We start from the raw sequence: 23,715 nt of genomic DNA on the forward strand, positions 1-23,715 counted from the left end.
GAATTTGAAATGGTAAAAACATAATTCATTCCATTCAACCATAAAGGATTAAAATACACCAAAAAGAAACAAGATAAAGCAAACAATGGATAAACTAGGAAATCAATGGATAACTAGGAAATCAAATAAACTACGAAACTTCATGGATAAGGAACCTATAGATTTCTTTTCCATAAGAATGAACAAACAACGCCATATTGTTTTCTATTTCATTAGGAATTCTAACTTTACTTGGGATATATCTTAGCCAAGAAATCAAATATTCTCCTAAATTTTCTTCCTAATTATCTTACTATTTATTAGATCAAGAGAAGTATCAAAAACAAGAGAAGGGATTAAAAAAGAGAATTTGTGGTATCATGATGTCACAATCTTATATGAGTAACAAGATAATATTACATTTTTCATCTGAGTTGGACCCAATAGATTAATCCTCTTTTACGCTTGATTCCTAAGACATCCTATAAGTATTTCTTGTTTTTTCTCTTTGATCATAAAAGTATTTATCAATAATTACGACTATATACACAATTTGGGATTCCTTTTGAGAATCATTAAATTTGTTTATTAGTTTGCTCATTTAATGTCACTGGCCAATCAATATAATTGCAATTTCAAATGGTTATTTACGAAAATGGCCGGCAACTCTTTATCATGGATCCAGAAAGTCTATTTTATGTGTGAAAAACGTCCAGAAAACGAAATGTTTTTATTATTTAATCATCAAAAGTCTAACAAAGAAAAAAGCTTAGATTGTTGGGAAATTGCTTGGAACTAACGAACAATTTTTAAGGCGTGCTCTTTAAGTTATATCCATGGAATGATCACCTTTCTTTACAGAAAAAACAGTTAAAATGACGATATGACCAGGCCAAAAGTACCTCTATAAAACCCAAACTTAACTACTTTTAACCATTAAAATCGAGAACATCAAAAAATGGTGAACAAATCAATACATCAATCCCAAACTTCTTTGGGGTTCTTTGAAATCATTAGGAAGTCTTTCAAAACCACAAGCAGAAACTGGAAAATGTTGGGTCCAATCCTAGTTCTTGTGTTTGTTTCATTTTCCCTGTTAGATTTTGCTCAAAAGTATGTGCTTGCACCTGTTGTCAAAGATTTTGTGTTACAATTAGCTGAGCACCCGAACATGGTTCAAGATTTCACATACAATATTGATCAAACCATTTATTCTGGCGCACTGAATGATATTCGTGAAATTTTCCTTGTCAAAGTCTTGATCAAGGCCAGTTCCTTTATCATCTCTCTAACTTTCTTGGTTGCTGTAGTTTCTTCTTCATTCGAACCTGAAACTGCAAAAGTATTAGACCCAAAAGACCTTAACTTGATATTCATAAAAAGATGGAACCGACCATTAGTCACTAGCTTTTACATGATTCTGCTCATTTTGGGCATCATCTTTCTTTACTTCATTTCTATTGGCATAACCACCATTTTGGCAATAAATTCATGGGCACTTCTCTTCGCTGGAGCAATCACTCTTTCGATCCCAGTTTGTTACTTTTACATGGCTGCCCTTTGGATTGTAAGTATGGTTGTTTCGGTCTTAGAAGAAGGGTATGGCGGTCTTAAAGCAATTGGGAGGGCTGCTGAGCTAATGAAAGGAAAAAGATTACAAGCGTCACTGATGATGGTTGTATTTTCTGTTGCATATGGTTTTGTTCATCAGATAGGTAATAACATTGCGAGCAACAATTTGAGCATGGGCACACAGCTTGCTATCGGGATTCCTTTGACAAACGGACTCTCTTGCACCTTGACACTCTTTATGTTTGTGGTGTATACCGTTTTCTACCATGAATGGAAAACAATCCATGATGAGAGGGAGGGCAAAGGCTTTTATCTTCCAATTGCTGATGGTGAAGCTTAGTGTCATATTTGTTACCCCTTTGATACAATGTTGTAGTAAATAAAGGCTCACCTATATCGATCTTGTATTAAAAATTATTATGTTTAATCACTTTTGTAATCCTGCTTGTGGGATATATTAGAACAAGAAAACTGCTTCACTGGTTGGCTTCTCTTTATTTGGGCGTAAGCGTACAGGAAGAACACAAAACAAAGAACCGATGTTTGAATGATGTTTAATTTGTAGTACTGAAAAAGAACTGCTTGTGGATGTTAAGATCAAAAAGTGATAGAGTGCTTTCGAAAATAGGTAAAGGGCGACGTCAACTTTAAAATATAAGACTTTTTTGTTAGTTTGTTATATCTTATAATGAAACCATAATCTAAAAAAAAAATATCTTACTATCTCTTATACGTATTTTTTCTGCTACCCGTTGCAAAGATTTCTACTTCTGCCACTGGAACACAAAACAGAAAACAGAAAGCAGTGTTAAAAATTTTGTAGCTGGACCAACATTGTGAATATGCCCATCTAGCATCCCGGTCATAACCACTTTCACCTATGCCTCGGGTCAAATGAAGTTGTTAAAGGGTGATCCAAATTTCTCCATATGGAAGTTATTTGGTTAATTACTTTCAAAGTTATTATGATTATAGATTTCGTACAGATTTTTTCAGATTGGAATGAAGTGTTATGATATAAGAATACCATTAACAAAGTATCACATATATATAACAAACCAAACTGAAGTTAAATGTAAATACAAAAATCAATTCATAAGAAAAACTTATCTAATCATGATTTTAATAGTCATTAAAATATGTTAATTGTTAACTAACTGTTTGATAGTTAATAGGCAGTTAAATTCGGGTTTAAACAAGTATGATGGTTAGCAATTTTAACTGCTATTTGACAGCCAATAAATAGATGATCAATTAACAAATTAAGAGTCGATCACAATACACAAAAGACCATTCGCTTCCGTTTCCCGTTTATCTGGGAAATCAAGGAACATGGAGAAGGGTTAATCAAAACACACAAAAAACACCACTCTCTTCCTTTCTCGTTTCTCTGGGAAATCAAGGAACACGGAGAATTTCGACAGAATTAATATCTAATCATGATTAGAGATTGAGATAAGTTTTGCAGTGTTCTGAGACAGAAATTTACGTTATACGGATCTATTTAGAGGATACAACAATCTAATCATGATTAGATATTAATTCTGTCGAAATTCTCCGTGTTCCTTGATTTCCCAGAAAAACGAGAAAGGAAGAGAGTGGTGCTTTTTGTGTGTTTTGATTAACCCTTCTCCATGTTCCTTGATTTCCCAGATAAACGGGAAACGGAAGCGAGTGGTCTTTTGCGTATTGTGATCAACTCTTTATTTGTTAATTGATCATCTATTTTTTGGCTGTCAAATAGGAGTTAAAATTGCTAACCATCATACGTGTTTAAACCCAAATTTAACTGCGTATTAACTACCAAAAGTTAGTTAACAATTAACATATTTTAATGACTATTAAAATCAATTTCGGAATTTATTTATAAAAATTAATTACTTACTCAAGAGAACCATTAGTTACATTTAAGGACAAGCCTAGTCCAAGACTAAATTAATAGCCCAATAGCACAATTCTTGACAATTGTATTTTTGTGATACTTTATCCATTTTAGAATATATAGATATAAAGGCTTATAAAGTTGTAGAAGGTTCATTCTTTCTCCTATGTGGGTTAATGATTTTATGCTATAAGCAAAGTTCCAACTTTAAGTAGTATAACATATTGAGCTGAGCCAATTATTTTCATCATTTTGACCGAATGATCATATACATATACATTTTTAACGCCGAAACACTTTTTATCATGCATATCTTAGAAAGATGCTAGACGCACATACCTAAGGAGCAAATACAAGAATATAAGTTAGAGAGTGTACATAGCAAAGATACACTATGAGTTCCAAACAAAACTAGCTATTCCCGCTCTGTTTTTAGTAAATAGAAAAATGTTCACCTTGATTTGCTCAATAATCTGGTCTTAATTAGGTGGTTGGTTGTCGAATACTTTGTCATTTCTTAGACTAAAAATAAACCAAAATGTGGAATCGAAATTGTCATGGGGAATTTTTATTACAACATGGGATACTTGGTTGTGTGGTGAAATGTTACACGACCCTGTGTCTTTAGTTACTATGATGAAACAAAAGGTTCATGTTTTCTTCTTTCTCCATGTCTTCAATCTACATTCTTTTCTTGTTCAACACTTCAAACTCCTTTCTTTTTATCTGCCCGCTCATCCTTTTGTTCACTACACAACTTCTTCACATCCTTCATGAAGTAGCTCAACATCCACTCGACCTACACTTCATTAAAAGATGAGTAGTACAACGCTATCGACCATATATAACATTTGGCCCAACGGTAAGGAGTGACTCTCTTAATTGAGAGGTCATAGGTTCAAGTCTCATTAAGAGATACAGGTGGTATAAATGCATGAATTTAATGCTAAAATGCTATACAATGCTATGAAATATCAGGCTAAAAGAATGCATAAAATGCATCCAATTGAAAGTTGAATGAGAGAGGTTTCGAGACAAAGATAGAGAAGCTTCAAGATTGAGCCAAGACTAGAGAGTTTTGAAGCAACATTATTAAAAGGTTGACAGAATTTTTGTGATTATGAAAATGGAAAAACCATAAAATCTATGACATGTTGTAATTTAAAATGGTGACATGTTGTCATAATAAGTCTACAACAACGAAGACATGTGTGCGCAGTAGGTGCTCAACAACGTCATGTCTTTATTTGGTCATAAACGGTTTCCGGTTAAGATAAAATTCAAAAAGATTTTCGATTTCAGAAGACAATGAAGACTTCAACTCGAGTTCAGAAGTCAAGGATTTTATGTGTAAGTTCTTTCCTACATATCGATAAGTGTTTCTTACTCTCTTTGATCATTATTTAAACCTCTTTCTAAGGTTAGAAATCAATGATTTGTTGTGTTAATTATTTCCTTCTTGTTGATTAGTTATTTATAGGATCATTATTTAAAGTTTCTATGTTCATAAGTGGATTATTTGTTTCTTAGATTGATTTATTGTAGTTTCATAGTTTGTGAGCAATGTACAAGACACTACATGCCATTGCTCTTTGTAAGTATGTGAATGTGATTACTAAGTGTTTATGACTTTGTTCATGGGAATTTTACTTTATTCAGGGTTAACAGGTCTTGACCATGCATATGTATGTAATTAGTTTATATTCTGTAACCAATGTGATCATTGGTGTGCATATGTATGCGTGTATGACTTTAAGTGCTTCATTACTTCTAATTTTGTTGAAAGTGTAACCTTGTACATCTTTAAAGTTTAACCATTATACAGTCTCTATTCTTATTCTATAAATGTTGAAATCTTAGAATAACATCGTTAATGGTGGAAACTTTAAATACATATATTTGTTATCCACTTAATTACTTGCTAATCTTGCTTACTTTCTGAATTATTTCTAGCATATTACAATCACTTATTACAACTACTAATTGGTTTCTTATGTAACAAAAGGTTGAGAAAAAATGTTTTTGGGGGGTAGAATGGATATTGGATGGGATCATGCTACAGACTTTGGGTTAAATGGAAGATATAACATGTATGGCATTTATTAGCAAATGGTTATTTATCTTTTGTGTAAAATGCAAGATATTGCAATGCACATTCGTATTTTTTTTTTCTTTTAACATCTGCTTATTACCATATGGGTGCATACTTTTTTGTGTTAAATCTAAGATACAATAATAAGCTTTTCACATATATGGTTATAATAACATCCTACTTTTATTTCGTCTTACTTAAAGCGTTTTACTTTAAAAAATGTTCATAATTATGTCTATAATAAACAAATAACTGAAATTACATTGCCATATTTGTATTTTTCATGTGATTATAGATTATGGTGTGTTAAATCTGTACAAATTCAAAACTCAAATTGAAGAATAATTGTGGGCCTTTATCGATTCAATTTACCCGGTAATTTGCCAAGTAATCCACCAAAATAATTCTAGGTTTTATGTTTTCAGGACTTAGTTTTTTTTTTTTTTTTCGGACTTAGTTAAACATTTGTAGTTGACACTTTTAATGTGTATTATTAGACACATTTAATGTATCATTATACAATATTCATTAATAATGTATTTGTATTTGATACTTTTTAACGTATTAGACACATTTAATGTATCATTAGACAACATTCATTAATAATCTATTTTTTTTAATATTTTGGACAAAAAAAAATTGAAATTTTTGTAATTTCTTATTCTTTTCTTAAAAAAAAAATAGGCATTTAGTGACAGAATACCTACAGAATATCCGCCGGTAATGTGGACCGTCAGAAATTTGCAAATGATAAAGTCAATGTCAGTCTAAGTGGGCCCTATCGATAATCCATAGGAAATCCATAACTATTAATTTCCGTAGATATTATGTCGGTAATGTATTGAAGGATAATCCTGCCGGTATTTTACCGACGGATAATCCCGTCGGTATTCGGTAGCTAATCCGTCGCAAATCCGTCTGCATAATTTCACATGAGCATGTATCTTACAGTCCTTTTTCCATCGCAACTACGTAGGTACCGTCCAATACCTACAGATTGTGTCGTAGGTATTATCACATTTTCTAATAGTATAAAAACGCTATCCTATATGGTTACAAAAATATATTGAATTAACTGTTTGATTTAAAATATAAAAAATGCAAAAAATGCCATTTTAAATTGATTTTGAATAAATAATTTGTTGTCAGTCTGGTACGAAATATTGCTTCGATATCTCCACTAAACTTTCGAGGTAAAATTCATCTCCTAATTTATAAAGGCAACACAAAATTGCATAAATCCATTTTTTCCAAAAAATTTAAAAATGATCAACAAAGTAAAACTCCAAAATTTAATGTAGACTTATAAGTTTTCCAACAACAGTGGAAAACGATAAACGCAAAGTGAATACTCCGAAAGTTAGAAGAAATTGTTGAGAGAGAGAGAGAGAGAGCTTCGAAATTCATATGTCGAATACGGCTCCCAGAGAGCTGTATTTATAGGTATTGAAACCCTAGAAGGCAATAAAGGGCCCTCATAGATCGTACCCTAGAAACCCTAGGGCAACACCTTGCTCTCCAAAGCAATCTGTTTCCGGGGCTTTCCAGAAGATTCTGTCACCTTATGCATGAAGTCAACGCAGGTCAACCGTTTGATCGAATCGGTCAAACTGACTGGATCCGAACTCATCAAAAATAGAAGCTCCTCAGCTCCCAACAACTGATACGTCATGCGAAGTGCCAATTACACCTAAATCATGACACTTCGTGCATTGCAGCATCGAATACGCTAGGCTAGGTACGCATATAGGCTTGGCCTATTCCTTTGATCCCCTAAAGCCTTTATAGGCCTATCAAGAGAAATGGTTTATAAGCTCAAAAAAATTATTCGCCCACCAATGTGGGATAGAGGAAACTTGCTAACTTGCAATATTTCCTCTATAATTTCCAAAAATGCCCCACCAAGATGGAAAGTTTCCTTTCACTCAGACATATGTTGTCACTTGGGTGTCACGAAGATTAAACCCTAGTTTAATGAGAACAAACAAGAAGATACAAATTCAATGGTATCCTTATAGGTTTAATCCATGAACCTTGTGACCTCTTCGGTTTACCCCCAGACATCACATGTCGTATTTGCGTTCTCCCTAAGCTCTAATATGGTCATGCTCTATAAAACCTTTTCATGACCCTTTAGAAGATAAACCACTAATCTTCACTAGAGGCATCACAGCCTCTAAATCACATAGGCAAGCTTTTATAACATCATCATTGTTTAGATGTCTCCAAAACCTTTTTAAGAGTTGTAACTCAAGTTTTGTTCTTGACAACGACACACTATCCTACCTCACATTGACCTATCATTGATGATAGTACCTCCTATCATTAGTGACTTCATTGTTAGCCATTAAACTTGAGAACTAGAAGCACTAATATCAAGTTGGGTGTCCATCAGTGGTTTTACACCTACCACTCTCATGATATATGTATCTAAATCTCTCGTCTAGGTTTGGCAAATGGATCTTCCAAGCTCCTCTTGTCTTCACATAAACAACTTTGATGGTACCACTTTCTATTAGTTGTCTCATAAAGTTGCATCACAAATCGACATGTCTCGATTTCCCATTATATACTCGATTTCCCACAACCGGATGTCCATGAGTAGATATTGAATTTACTTTGCCTCTTTGTTCGCTACTGCTAAGGCAATTAGCTATAGTTCCATCCATGAAAGACTTGTGCATGTTTGTTTGTTTTTTCTCGCTTAAGAAATCACACCACCAGCTAGATTATAAATCCAACCACTTGTGTATTTTGAATAATTGGTGTGATCTATGCTGCTAGCATCGAAATAAGCTTCAATTATTTTGTTAGATGACGAATAGGTCAACTAAAAAAATACTTGTCCTTTTCATGTATCCCAATACTCTACCCAGTGCGTTCTAGTGATCCATCCCTGGATTGATAGTATACTGACTCAGTTTGCTTGCAGTGAATCAATGTCAAGTCGATTCCAATCTGTAGCATACATCATGTTGGGTTTGATAGAAAAACAAAAATTGTATAATGCGGAAAATAGTTAACAATTAATATGATACTTGCATGCTATAAAAGATCTATGTCATACACCTTAATAGCAACATACAATAAACAACTAAACCTAATATAAACCTAGTGTAATTCAAAATTACCAAGTATTGACTTACATACATCTTGATTTTTGTAGTAAACAACTCACTTCACCTCCTTCTAGTGTAGTTCTTGGAAATCTTAGCACCAAAGGGTGAGGCCTCTAATGGCTCGCACCCAAACCCTAGAACTAGAAGAGAAGAGGAAAGAGAGGAGAGACGAGAATTTCGGCAAAAGTTATCCTTCTTGGAAGAGTATGAATGAGTTTGAGGTCCCAAGGTGTCCTATTTATATTTTGAGGTAACCTAGGGACAAAGCAAGATTTGAATGATTAATTAATATATTTAATCCCAATTCAAATCCTTTCTTTACTTACTACTAGTAGACTTCTAAAACCCTAGAATACATCCTAGTTTCGTTCACCACCTATATGGGTTCTAGAATCTTCATTCCTTGCTTAATTATTAACAATTACAATTTAACCCTTGGACCTCTAATTAATTCCAATTAATTCTGACTAATAATAAATTAATTCTAATTGATTTCATATTAATTTATTACTCATATAAATTAACTAATCAATTTTTTTTATTTCAATTAATATATTAATCATATAATATATTAATAAATCATTTCCTCATAATTTCCAATTAGTTTATTCATCATATAACAATCAAATAAATCAGTCTCTTTTTAGAAATGTCATTCTAATCAAGTTCTCTTTATGAGGGCGACCCAAAAAGAACGTTGTTTCTAATTAGAAGAATATACCAATTTAGGTACTAGCTTAGATACACCTTAATCCAACACATCATGCTCCCAATTGCACTTGCATACTCTAGTTGAGCCACTGCTCGAACATAATGCACGTTTAGTTTCATACTTGAATCAAAAGGAATGTTGAATTTCTTCATATTCAAATGTTGAAACTTTGTCAGATTTTTCTCTATGTAATGAGATTGACTCAGAGAAATTTCATTGTCTATCCTTTTCACCTTGATACCATGAATTGTATCAAATATTGCAAGATCTTTCATCTTAAATTTCAAGGATAGGTATTTCTTCAACTCAAGAATACGTATAGGTGAGTGTCAATGATCAACATATCATCAAGATAAAAACATATAACAAATATATACTCGGATGTGTATTTGGAATAAATATACATGTTAGCGATGTTGTGTTGAAATCTAAAAGCCATCACAATGGTGTCAAATCTCTCATGCCACTGTTTGGGAGCTTTCTTCAACACATACACGGATTTAATGAGTGTACACAATTTGTTTACTTGTTCTATGTAAATTTCGTCCTTCAGATAAACATTCAGAAAAGTTGTCTTCACATCTATTTGACGAATGTACAATGCTTTCAAAGCTGATATTACCATGAGAGTTCTAATAGAACCAATCATATAAATTGGGGCATAGGTATCAAAATAATTGATTCCTTCATGTCGCCTATAACCTCTAGCAACGAATCTTTCTCTATAGGTAGATATAGATCCATCTGGATGATATTTTCTCTTGAATATACATTTAGATCCTTTAGGTCTCCTCCCTAGAGTAGACCAGCTAACTTCTAAGTTCCATTACCAATAGTTGAATCCATTTCATCATTGATGGCTTCCTTCCACAAAGGAGCATCTCTAGTTGTCGTTTTTTCAGTAAAGGTCTTAGGATCATCATACAAGTTAATGGAAAAAGTGACATCTCTTGTCAATTTCTTATGTGTTCCTTCGACCAAATCAAATAAAAATTGTCTCTAAAGTATTCTGGATTTCTGGATATCACAACAAAATCTTATTCAATATCTAGTAATTGATAAGCCTTGCTATTGTGAGGATATCCAACAAATATACTCTTATTAGCTCGTGCTACCAATTTGGTTCATTTAAGATCGGGAGTTTGATAATAAGCAACACATCCCACACTTTCAAATAGTCTAGGTTAGTCTTTATACCTTTCCACAACTCATAAGGGCTTGTAGAAATGACATGACTAGTGATCCTATTATGAACATAACAAGCAGTCAATAGTGCTCCCCCCCCCCCCCCCCCCCCCTTATAGATTGTTTGGTTGAACTGATTGGTTCAACATACAGTTGACCATATCACAAAGGATTTTGTTCTTTCTTTCAGCCAAACCATTCTATTGGGGAGTATATTGTGATGTTCTCTCATGTTTGATTCCATTATCTTCATATAATATGTCAAACTCTTGGTTGAAGTATTTGCCGGCTCTGTCCGAGGGAAGAATTTTGATGTGTCTTTCAAGTTGATTTTCGACTTCAGTCTTATACATTTTTAATGCACAAAAAGCGTTATCTCTTGATCTCATAAGATAAACATCTAAATGTCGGCTGAAGTGATAACAGAATGTGATGAAAAACCTTTTTCCCCCACGAGTAAGTATTCCATTTAATTAACATATAAATAGAATGAATCAACTCAATGTATTTCTCTTAACTGATGCAAACAATCTGTCAATTTCATTGCAAATTTTGATTTCACACAAGGTTCATATCTTTGATAATCTTTTGTTTCATATTTTAACATTCCTTTAGTTTGCATTTTTTTTTTCATTGTTTTTAACATTAGTGTGTGCTAAACATTTATGCCATAAAGAAATTGAACAACCAGAATAACCATAAAAGTTCATTTCATTCACAGTAGTAATCATTCCACCAGTTACATTATTCATACAAACACAAGACACATTTTCAACACTAGAGCCACCACTTTCAACACTTGGCGTACTTGCACTACCCTAATCACTAAGGGAAATATGATACATTCCTCCATAGTTGTTCTCCCTCCCAACATATCTTCTTCCGTTAGTGATCAGAATTTTTCCTTTCTCAAGCACCATGTTGAACCCACCCTTGTCAAACTTGTCCACATAAACAACCTTTTAGAGATAGTATAAATATGAAGAACATCTCAAATGTTAACCTATTCACCATGTGTGAAATTCAAACGAACATCACCTCTTCCTTGAACTTCATCTCTATGACCATCAGCAAAGATGACTACTATTCTCGGTGGCATTCGTCAGTATGTGCAGAGGGTCTCTCGTTTCCCACAAACATACATAGTGGCTCTAGTGTCCACAAACCATCCTCTATCAAAGATTGCTCAGGTAAGGGAAGAGATCATGAAAATATCTCTAAGGTTCACACATGTCACCGTATCAATAACTTGCTCGACTACATGTGTTATCGGTCCTGATTTGCGTTCTTTGCATTCTATTGCATAATTCCCAATCTCCTTGTATACGTGGAAAGGTCTGACACTCTTAGGTTTTTAGTTAGGAGTCTGTTTACCCATCTTCTTGAAGTTTTTGTTTCTTGGGTACAAAGCTCTTCTTTTTTTGCACCCCATACTTGGCCTTGTGACCAGAACCTCCAGATAATACATGGTACAAACTCAATATGAATTTACCACGCTCTTCCTTGATCTGAGTTTCCTCCTCAATGCGTAGGTGTTTCATCCAATCATCTAAGGAGTAGTCCTCAGATTTATGCATCATTCTCATAGAGAACACTATCCATGAGGGTAACAGTTTTGCGATGATTACACCAACCTGAAAGAGTTCCAGTAGAAAGATGAAGAGCGTGTTTAGTTTGTTAACCACGAGCTGGAGTTCATATACTTGCTCTGTGATATGTTTGTCATCAGCCATTTGAAACTCTAGGTATTTAGATACATGTTGCTTGTTAGTACCTTCCTCATATGCCTTGTAGTTGAGTTCAAAAGCACTCCATAACTCTCTCAGATCTTTGATTGGCGCATCAAGATTATAGAGCCAATCAGACGGTGAGTTCTTAATGTGACTTGCACTCATTTGAGCCCTTTGCTTTTCCAAATCAGAGATGACCTTTGTCCCCACATTTTTCCACGCCTAGGGAATTGAATCGACAAGAATTTGGGTCAGTATTGGGTCAAAAACATAGGCAAATTTAGCACTTGAAGCATGAACTTGACCTTGTCGGCCGAACGGGTGCAGTTTTGACCATTGAATGCATTAATGAAACAACCCAAATTTCTACCCAAAATTTTCAATTACAACTGCAAACATCTTAGATAAAACCATTTAACTCAAAACATTTATCAGAGTATCATCAAAAGTTATCATGTTCATAAATATCCCATGAAATCAATGCAATCGAGTTGTGCCCCTTCTTTGATATATGAAAACCTAAAATCATTTAAGTCATAAATCATAAGCACAAAGTTTAGTGAGTTCTACAAATTACCACATACAACACAACACAAATAAACAGCTATTGGTTATCAGCAACCCTAGAGACTACCCGAAGTCTTAGTGGGCAAGCAACATGCCCGATGGGTTATCAGTGACCCTGGAGACTACCCAAAGTCTCGGTGGGCAAATAGCACGCACCGTGGGTTATCAGCAACCTTAGCAATTACCCGAAGTCTCAATACACATAGTAACACATATCACAATAACAAAAAATAATACCCAGCTGCTCAGCATATATATAACATATATATATATATATATATATATATATATATATATATATATATATACACACACACACACACAACCACACAAGCAAGTATAGTCCAGTGGGCCGACATTGATGCCTTCGACCCACGAGTATAGTGAGGAGACTCACCTCAATCCGTTACTAATCTGTCATACACAAATGGGTTGCCGATGCATATGCTCCTTACACTAATCATAACCAAACTGACCTTCATTAAGAATTAAGGCGACTACCCGTAAACAAGGGTCCATATTATAGTCCGTCATGCCAAGGGTAAAGGCTATTTTACCTATTGACCCATTTAACCATCAGCAAAAATATAAAATGACCCAAGGCCCAAAATAGCCTAAAAGAGTTTTGGTTAGTACGCCCTATGTACCAACCTAGTATGCCTGGTGTACTGGTTGATTGAAGAAAGGTAATTGGGTAGAAACCCGTTACGGATAGTGTATCATGGTGGTACGCCCAACATAACTCGCTTATATCTAAATCTCCACTTTGAGTGCTTCATCCTATAAGAAAAGTCATCCAATACTCAGATCTGTCTCCTAAAAAGGTCTTAACTAATAAAGCGGACAACTTTAATGGAGCCTAAAACCAAGCCCTAAGTCCAAAACTTCGTAAAAAGGTCAAAAACTCATGCATGGATGAATTAAAACTCCCAACATACGATTTTAAGGACATAATAGCATTAAGATGACCAGAGGTGATGCTTAAAGGATCTGGAGTAACTTCTACTTACAAGATCCAATCCATGGGACCAAGATATAACCAAAACATGAGACCAATCTAGATTTAGCAAAATGAGTGATAAAGATCCAAACGGCCATAACTTCTTTGTTCCAACTCCGATTTTGACATTCTTTATACCCATAGAAACGTCGTGAGGAGCTCTTCAACCTTATCTTGTTAAATTTGGTCTACCACAAGTTGAACTCAAAACCATAATCCTTGCTAGCAGTCTTGCACCAATCATTCACCACTTCACCCTTGGTTCATTCTCACTATCAAGGGCTTAGATAGCACAAGAAAACTTGTCAACATTCAATAACGCCTTAACTTTTCTTTATCAAAGCCCCAAGTCTTCACATAATCAATTTACAACTCATGAGTCTTGAATAATAGAATGATCCAAAAACGACGAATTACAACTCTCCCCCACCTAAATTAGATTTTGTCTTTAACTCACTCTGATGACCATTCACCCTTACTGTTGTCGAACCCAAATTAGCAGAAATCACAAGCCATGATGAACAATGATCCTCAAATTTTCCCTTAGTAAACGAGTATCCAACTGCTATGCCTGAAACTGGAAATCCTAAACGATGTCTGACTCCCATACAAACATAACCAATCCAAATTGTTCCCACAATGACTCAACTTCACAACCCAAACTAAACAACCCTATCTTTCTTAAACAAATTTACGGATACGTGAAACATATACACCCCGACCATTTTTCGGTACCGAAAAATCTTGTTCGAAAGCAATGTCAGCTCCACACTCAAAATTGAACAGGTACAGGCGGTCCTGGACTATCCGCCAATATGAATCCATCAGGCATTCACTCTCGATGAAAGAAAACTCAACCAACCAAGGCATGAACGATCACCATGTTCACTTTACTTTAGTGATGACCACAAACTAACCAAGTGCTTACATCATATTTAGCCCTAACCCGTCCTACGATTTACCCATGTATTACAAATGTTGAGACCTACTCACAACCCTTCACCCAAACATGCGATGATCTAAATCATCCAAGAGGATGCCATGAGTCGTGTAATACACTTGCATCACTGTCACAATCGCCTGCTCACCTACTGAATACCACGGTTGCTCCGTATTCTTACAACACTTCCCCAACTACATACTAACCTAGTGAATGTTGTGGTTACTCGGTACTCTGAAATCACTTCCACAAACTACATACTAACCTGGTGAATGTTATGGCTGCTCTGCAGTCTTACATCACTCCCACAATCACATACTAACTTGATGAATGCTATAGCTACTCTATAGTCTTACACTACTCCTACAACTGCCATTGGCTCAACCCATGGTCTTGCCAACTACACACAAGAATGCCTAACCGAAAACATTGCAAGTCAAAACCCTGTCCTACCGGAATCTATCAGGCGTTCGGGTCATCCTTCAGACCGCAAAGCGTTCATCAGAAAAGAACAAGCAGAGAGGTCCTAACACGACCCTCAACGTGAATCTAGCTATGAATCCATATCATTTGTTGTGATGCTCACCACTGACCAAAGAACATTATTCCTAGCTTAACCCTGAACCATATCGCAACCAGAACAGGCTCTCTAGTTGTCTTAGAATGATACTATGTAGACCAATGTTCCCAGTTAATCCTTAATCATACAATATCTTATCCGCACAACCTGGTTAGCCATACTAGGCCATTCCGATCAAACGATAGTCGTGCCATGCTCACAATCCTGGCCCATCTTGGATTCATTTTCATTATGATAACCTTACAATCACTGGATTACCGAGCCATACATAGTCTCGCCACCCAACCACTAACACACTAAGTTTACTGGACTAAGATCTCATGATCCAACGATATCTGGTACCCATACCCTAAACCAGATGAAACACTTTACTACTCTTGATGAAATATTGTTGTATCCAAAGTACCTTCCCTTGATACTATTCCACATCCTTGCACAATCCCATCTAAGGACAAGGAACCCATAGATCCACAATTGGAATAGATAGATAATCACTTGAATGCTTTACTTACTGCTAAATCAAACCCGAGTCTGATATAGGCAATAATTCCACAATATAGCAGATAAAGGCAAATGTATCCAGAAGCCAAGATATACTAGAACAGATCATGACGATAGGTTGTCATGTCCACCGACCTCCAATTTATACAACTCGAAACCTTAAAAGCATCCCAACTTTCAATGATTAGAGAAAACAACCAACCATCGAGAATACACTAACAATAACCCAAAAATCCGATCTTCTACTGAACTAACCCATGCGACACTACACATACTAAATTCAAAAGTTGATTGACAAATCAACCATTTCTTATCATAGACAATACATAGCAATCTATACGCTGTTTTGAAAAATCCTTCAATCAACCGATACTCGACCTGAGCAACCTAACCAAACCTTGATTAGTTCATCGACATTCTCAAAATGTACCACTGGCTACAATGAGCTCCTTGACCAATAGCCTCCTTCTGCGAAGATAACTTATGTATTCATTGGCACATACGTCTGATGGCAACATGTTTTGCACCCTTTTCTTGAACGAAAGTCTCAGATCCCCAAACCGTTAATCCCTGTAAATCATTCTTTTGGAAACATGAACTCGAACAAATCGATGATCATCCAAGTAGCATACCCAGTTCTTCTCCACTTAGGTTTTAACTATAATATATTGACATTGCATACAAATGACTCTTCAAACTGGCTCAACCAGATACATACCATCCCTTACTCTTGGAATGTATAACAAGATGCAAGATGACCTCCCAGATAAGGACCCAGAAAACTCAAAGGCATTCGGAATCTCAGCTGGAAACCTCGAAAACTTCCTAGTCATAACTGCCTCCTTCATCAAGAATCCCACACAAATGCACATGTAATAAGTCTAATAGTCCATTCATAGTACATATTCTATATCTAGGAACAAATGGGTTACCACACACTTCACCTATGAATCCCTAACCATCACATCATTACGAGAATCAATCATAAAAAAGAGGCATCATCTTCACATGCAAGGTACAACATAGATAATGAATGTTTTCATTCTCGATTCACTTCTCCTGATCGCCTAGAACTACCCGGTAAAAGACGCTCTAACTAAACTCGGAGAAAGCATACTCTTGTTCCCATCTTGTACAGTCTATACGAAAATGACTCTCTTTCCACATATGAAATTTTCTTGAGGCTATCAAACCACATGAATGCTCTCGTGCACTTCCACCTTTGTTGTAGATACCACAACTATCAAGTTTTCCTCCACTGGGTCTTTCTCCGAATTCTGAAATCATACGCTCGATCTATCTTTCCCTCAACACATAGAATGGGAAGAACAAAATCCTCTTCATAGAAAATGACATAATAAACCATTAGTCGATCACTCAACCTCAAGGTTGCAATCCCCAAGTCGTTCATCCCAATCGGCCCCTACTTGAGTCCCATAACTCAGACTAGAACTACCTCAAGAAAGGTCTACATGACCTCAAAATCAACTACTCATCTTGGTCTGCACTATTGAACCCAAACTGACATGGCTACAATCACCAGACTCGTCTTCATTCCAGAAAACCATAACTGAAAAGCTGATAAACACCAAAATACAACAATTGATTCATGGTGTCAAACCATGTTCCTACTCCGCACTAGCTCCTTAGGATTTTTGGGAATTTCCTTGATTCGAGTACGAATCCTGTGTTTTTAGTAGTATGGGCCTAATACTACCTTCCACATGTATCCGTACATTCCTCAGAATCATCTCGGATCCTCTAAGTCACTTCCTCATAATGATACCTCCCAAAATATACTAAACAGCACACCATTCGTACTAAAACGTTTCCTAGGCTCTCTTAGGATTCCCTCCCCACCCTGCAATCAGCTACTGAGGGACCTCTACAAATGTCAGTTAACTACTTCATGAATACAATTACATGCAACAAATCTTAGATAGTCCTTCGACTAAAAGACTTAACTCTAAAACAGTGGGGCTCCAACGAGAATTGGGCAACAAGGCCAAGTCAACCACTCTAATATGATTTAACTCTTATTGCATATAATTAAAAATATTCATGTGAGGCCAATTCTCTGATACCAACTTGAAACACCCCAAATTTCAATCCAATATTTTCAATTACAAATTTAAGTGTTAGTTCATTTTATAACTACAGGCATCTTAGATAAAACCATTTAACTCAAAACATTTATCACAGTATAGTCAAAAGTTATTGTGTGCACAAATATCCCATGGATGTTATGCAATCGAGTTGTACACCTCCTTTGATAAATGAAAACTTGAAATCATTTAAACACTTTTTTGATGATTGTATTGGTGCGGAATTAGATTATCAAGAAGATAATATTAGGAAACCATTTTGACGATCGGATTGGTGCGGAAAAATAATATCAAGAAGATAATCGTATGAACAATGATGAACATGATATGTGTAGAAATTAATAATGAATAGATAGAGAGATACAAAATGTTACATGAACAACTCTCATGTCAAAGCAGAATCCCCAGCCAAACACTCTCTCTATTCTCTGTCTACAAGGTGCACTCATAAAATAAAATGACCACTCACCTCCACTTTATATACTTGTGGAGGGAATATGGTTTCCATATAAGAGAATATTCTACCAAAATAAATCACTCATCATTGTAGATCATTTTCATTCTACAACAATATCCCCCAAATGCTCGAAAATGGTGAGAGTAAAACTGTGATAAAATGCAGAACATCCGACGAGCAGGTACGGTAGATCTGGTGCTGAAGTGTCTCGAAAAAGTTGAAGCTGTGGTGATCTCGGAATATGGCAATGGGATCTCTAACATCAAATAACATACAAAGGAACCCAATATCTGAATAAAAATATGAAATCCCAATCTTTAAATGTGATCAGTCCTTAATAACCAATCATGTTTACAGTCTCCCCTTCGACTGTTGAACCGAAGAGCACAATCTCGGATCACACAAGATCTTTAATATTCCGAACTTGAGTGATAATGCACCAAATAATCTCTTAAGAGTAACCTTTAGAAAATGATAAGCATCCAAAAGTAACATCCGAATGATAAATGATGTGAATCCAAAGACATGGTCTACCAAATGCCCAAAATTTGATCGGAAGATCAAAAATAAGTGTCACGTCACATCGCCAAAACAATCTTCATGTTCAAAGTATTGCAAATCCAAACTCGAGAAATCATAAGATCAGATCATGATGCTAACACAAATGAGATATCCCAAAATGTAGAGTCTGATGATAAATAACTATAATCTGAAGAACATCTAGTAATGCCAAAAATTCAGTTCGTAAAGATCAATAATCAGTGCCACATCACACTACTAAATCGATATTCGTCTTCAAATGTCTATAACGTCAAAACTCCAATAATAAACTCAAAGTGGATTTTCATGATTCTCGCCTATTTTTGATCCACCAGACAATAAAGATCAAAATTAAGCGTGAAACCGGGCAAGAGAATATGTCGGATATGATGGAGCATCGCGCACTCCCCCTAGATGTGAGCATCTATCTGTAAAAACGAGGATATTATTTCTGGTCATAGGTAGACTTGGCAATGTATTGTTGAACTGAATAAACACTGTAGAATACATGTGATAAAATGCCGCTGCTGAAGAATCATAAGGCTGAAGCAAAGTAATGTTAATAACTGAAATGCAAACCCAAACTCGCAAAGCACAACCAATGACTCGTCAATCAAAGTCGAAGTGAACTGGTACTAATCGGTCTGAATGATGGTCCAAGGTCATATGTAACCAGTCTGAAGGAAGTAAAAATGCGAACCTCAGAAGAATCCAAACCTCGGAAGATGTTGCTGATCAGACAAGCTTCCGAATGAAAAACTGTGGATCTAAATCTCCGAAGCATAAAAATCTGAGGCTGGAAATGCGAGTTGATCGGAACGAGGAAGAGCACACGAATAATAATCTCTTAATCAATTGTGTCTTCACTCATAATCAACAAGAAGAATGACGCCTTGAATCATCGCTAAAATTTGTATTAAAAAATAATTGGTTTTAAAAAGTGGGTATTAAATAAAATTAATTGGATAAAGAAAATGGAAGTTGGTTCTGAAAAGAAATTGGTTATAAAATAAATAGGAAAAAATTAAAAGAAGGAAATTTCAAAAAAAAAATCAGAAATGATAGAATCTCAAAATAGATATAAACTGAATTGGTTTTTGTTTGAGTGACTCTGAGATTAGATTTGGAACTAGGAAAATGGGTTGGACGGGTAGCTTGGAAAGGAAATCAGACTCAAGTTACATGGGCTCATCAGATCTTGTGGACCTAAACTTGATTCCAAACTTAGTGGGAGAGGTCGAAATGGTTTAAATGAAATGGGTTCGGTAAGGATTACCTCAGAATTTACAAAGGTCTGAAGTGAAGTGGGTACCATATTCAAAATATAATTTAGATTGGATGATGGAGGGTTCCGAGACAAGGAAAATGGATCCACATATGGATTCAAACCACCGGGGTTGGGAGCAGTGTTCACCGGTGGTTAGGCAGTGAAGGTGTAAAAAGAAGAGAGTGATAAACAGAGGAAATGTGAACGGACCTATCAAATGCTACGTCTTCGTCCATCTCCATGGCCACACCACACCCAAAACACCGGGGCTGGGGGCGGTGTTCACGCTTCCTTAGCCCCTCCAGCTCAGCCATCCACACTCCGGATAGCCTTATGTAAGCCGACAAAATTCAAGGAATCTTTGACTCAACATTAAATGGGAGTGTGGGTTTGACTTGACCTAGGAGACAAATGCAATTAATGATGTGGGACTCGGCGCTGCTGACTTGGCGAGTGCTGAGTGGAGGTGTGCTCCTCACACACAAGAAAGGGCAGATAGTGTTTTGGCTTTTTCATGCATGAAAACTAGTCATATCGCCACTCATGAACAAACCAATTGAGTCAGTGACATGCATATAAATCAAAGAAATTGAGCAGAAATTTAATAAGTTGATAGATCTTGATTTCCAATGTTAGAAGACGGGCTGGCATGGGAATTAATTCCAATCTCAGAAAATCATGTTCATACCTATTAAGCTACACTCCAAAAACCATATCATCTCGGAAAATGTTATCCACAACTCCATTTTATCTCGGAAAATGCATGCATATAGCACTTGTATCACAACTCAAACAACTTGTTCATTCCAAAATAAATACCCAAACACTTCTAAAGATCAATTCTTTCGAATTTCATACCCTCTGTTATAATATTTTACCCCATAACAATTTTTGTATTTTTCCAAAACACTTTCAAAGCATATATAAATCAATATGAACTAAAGATAAGTATTCCTAGATAAAGGCTTAGATATACACTAGGAAACGAAAAAACATAAGATACAATCACAAAGGAACAACTGGATAATTACACTTATCAATTCAATCCAGTGCAAGCTTTGGGACACAGGTGAAGAAACGGTTGATAATCCACTTATCAGTTGCTCTTTCGCTTCATTTGTTATAGAGTGGATCTTGAATTGGTGTGGTATTCACCAGAAACGATTCTCAGGTGTAACTGATCTCTTAGACTTTGGTGCTACATAGGGTAATTGTCCTAAGAATGGAAGACGTTATCCATCATTTTGTATGGTCTTATTTGGATAATTTGGAAGACGAGGAATAATAAAGTATACAACAATTTGATTCAATCCCTCACTGCAGTTGCGGATGATGTGATTTCAATGACGTATTCTTGGCACAAATATATGGAAAAAATTCAAAAAATGTAAATGGATTTACCACTTTTGTTCTCCTTTTATTTGTTGTAATATGTAATTGCACCTCGCTCTTTGGCCCTGTTAGTTCCGTGCTAGTCTTGGGTCTTTTATATATTTATTCGTCGTTTTCAAAAAAAAAAGATGACATAATTTGTCTAGTTTTGTCTATATTTCTTTCTACATTGAGATTAGGTTTATTTTAATATGTTTGTGGGTGTTGAGTGTAGCGTAGGCAAAGAAAAATCAAGTGAGGTTTTTTTTTTTTTTTTTTTTAATGTAAGTTTGAGTTATGTTAATAAAAGAAAAAGTTGTGTTTGTTAAAACATAGCCGTGAGGTTTCTTATCAAGTGGTCACTATAACACTTTGAGAGGTTTTGTGAATTTGTGCAAAGAGAATTACAGGTTTAGGCTGAACTATTCTTCTTCAATATAGTAGATTTTTTTTTAACTTTTGCATTTAGAGTATAAGGAGAATATATATTTAATCCATTTATTATTACAAGATCGAAATATAGGAGCCTTTATTTAGCAAAGGGGTAACAATTGTGACACTAAGCTTCACCAGCAGCAATAGGAAGATAAAAGCCTCTCCCTTCCCTCTCGTCATGGCTGGTTTTCATTTCATGGTAGAATACCGTATACGCCACAAGCATAAAGAGTTGCCACAAGGAAAAGAATCCGTTCGAGAAAGGAATCGTGATTGCCAGCAGTGTGCTCCTGCTCAACTCAATGTTTGCAAGGAGATAATTCGCCATCTGATGAACAACACCATAGGCAACCACAAAACGAACAAGTATCAGTGACGCTTTTAGTCTTTTGCCTTTCATTAGATCTGCAGCCCTCCCAATTGCTTTAACACCACTAAAACCTTCCTCTAAGACAGAAACAACCATACTTACTATCCAAAGGGAAGCCATGTAAAAGTAACAAACTGGGATCGAAAGAGTGATTGCTCCTAAGGAAAAAAGTACCCATGAATTTGCTGCCAAGATGGTGGTTATGGTCATAGAAATTAAGTAAAGAAAGACGATGCCCAAAGTCAGCAGAATCATGTAAAAGCTAGTGACTAATGGTCTTTTCCAACTTTTTATTAATATCAAGTTAAGGTCTTTTGGGTCTAATACTTTGTCAGTGTAAGCTTCATATGATGATGAAACTATGGCCACGAAGAAAGTTATTGAGATGATAGAGGAAATCGCCATGATCAAGAGTTTGACAAGGATAATTTCACGAACGTCGGTGAGTGCGCCTGCATAATTGGTTTGATCAATATTGTAACTGAAATCTTGAACCATGTTCGGGTACTTAGCCAACTGCAACACAAAATCCTTAATGACAGGTGCAAGCAAATACTTCTGAGCAAAATCTAAGAGGGAAAAGGAAACAAATACAATGAGTAGGATTGGACCCAGTACTTTCAGGTTTCTTCTTGTGGTTGTGAAAGACTCTCTAATGATTTCAAAGAACCCTAAAGAAGACTGGGATCGAGGGATAAATTTGTTCTCCATTTTTTTTGATGTTTACGTTCTTATTGATTAAAATTCATTAGAGTTTGAGTTTTATAGAGGTAATTTTGGCCTGGTTCTCTTGTGAATTGTCATTTTCAACATATTAATGATTGAAGAAATATTCCGACGTACCAAAAACGTTGATAATTCCAAGGATATTACACGTTATATAAATTTGATCGGTAGTTCCAAGTATTTTCCCACCAATCTAAAGTTTTTTCGTTGCTGGACTTTTAATAACTAAATGTTAAAACACTTCGTGTTCCAAACGTTTTCCAAAATTGAAAGACTTTTTTGGATCAATGATGAAGACTTGCTGGCTACGCAGATAATACTTAAATAATTTAGAAATTGTACATGATGATGACTAGAAAAAAATCAAATTTACTGATACTGAAATGGTATCCCAAATTGAGACATAATCATTAAAAAGATGAATCTAATCCAATTTACAAGATGAATCTTCATAAATGATTCTAATGGATTTCGGAATATTAAGTTTAGTCCTTTATTATTTCCGATTTCATGAAAGGTTATATGGTGTCGATATATACAAGTATGATCAAGTGAGAACACAAAATGTTGAGAACGTGAGAACAC

General features: G+C 35.5%; 2 protein-coding genes across 2 annotated transcripts; one reads left to right on the forward strand and one right to left on the reverse strand.

Moving 5' to 3' along the window:
• The first annotated feature begins 937 nt into the window (after nucleotides 1-937).
• Nucleotides 938-1,891, forward strand: LOC111879554 (uncharacterized). Its single transcript, XM_023876019.1, has one exon. It carries the CDS (start codon nucleotides 938-940, stop codon nucleotides 1,889-1,891), a length of 954 nt encoding a protein of 317 aa, XP_023731787.1.
• A 20,267-nt stretch (nucleotides 1,892-22,158) lies between these two features.
• LOC111879553 (uncharacterized) lies at nucleotides 22,159-23,115 on the reverse strand. The gene has a single exon (XM_023876018.1). The coding sequence runs from the start codon at nucleotides 23,113-23,115 to the stop codon at nucleotides 22,159-22,161; it is 957 nt and encodes a 318-aa protein (XP_023731786.1).
• Between the last annotated feature and the right edge of the window lie 600 nt (nucleotides 23,116-23,715).

The sequence above is a fragment of the Lactuca sativa genome, chromosome 7 (assembly GCF_002870075.4).
Source record: "Lactuca sativa cultivar Salinas chromosome 7, Lsat_Salinas_v11, whole genome shotgun sequence".
Taxonomy (NCBI): domain Eukaryota; kingdom Viridiplantae; phylum Streptophyta; class Magnoliopsida; order Asterales; family Asteraceae; genus Lactuca; species Lactuca sativa.

Coding starts and splice junctions, on each gene's coding strand:
- LOC111879554 (XM_023876019.1), top strand. CDS start 938: ATGGTGAACAAATCAATACATCAATCCCAAACTTCTTTGGGGTTCTTT.
- LOC111879553 (XM_023876018.1), bottom strand. CDS start 23,115: ATGGAGAACAAATTTATCCCTCGATCCCAGTCTTCTTTAGGGTTCTTT.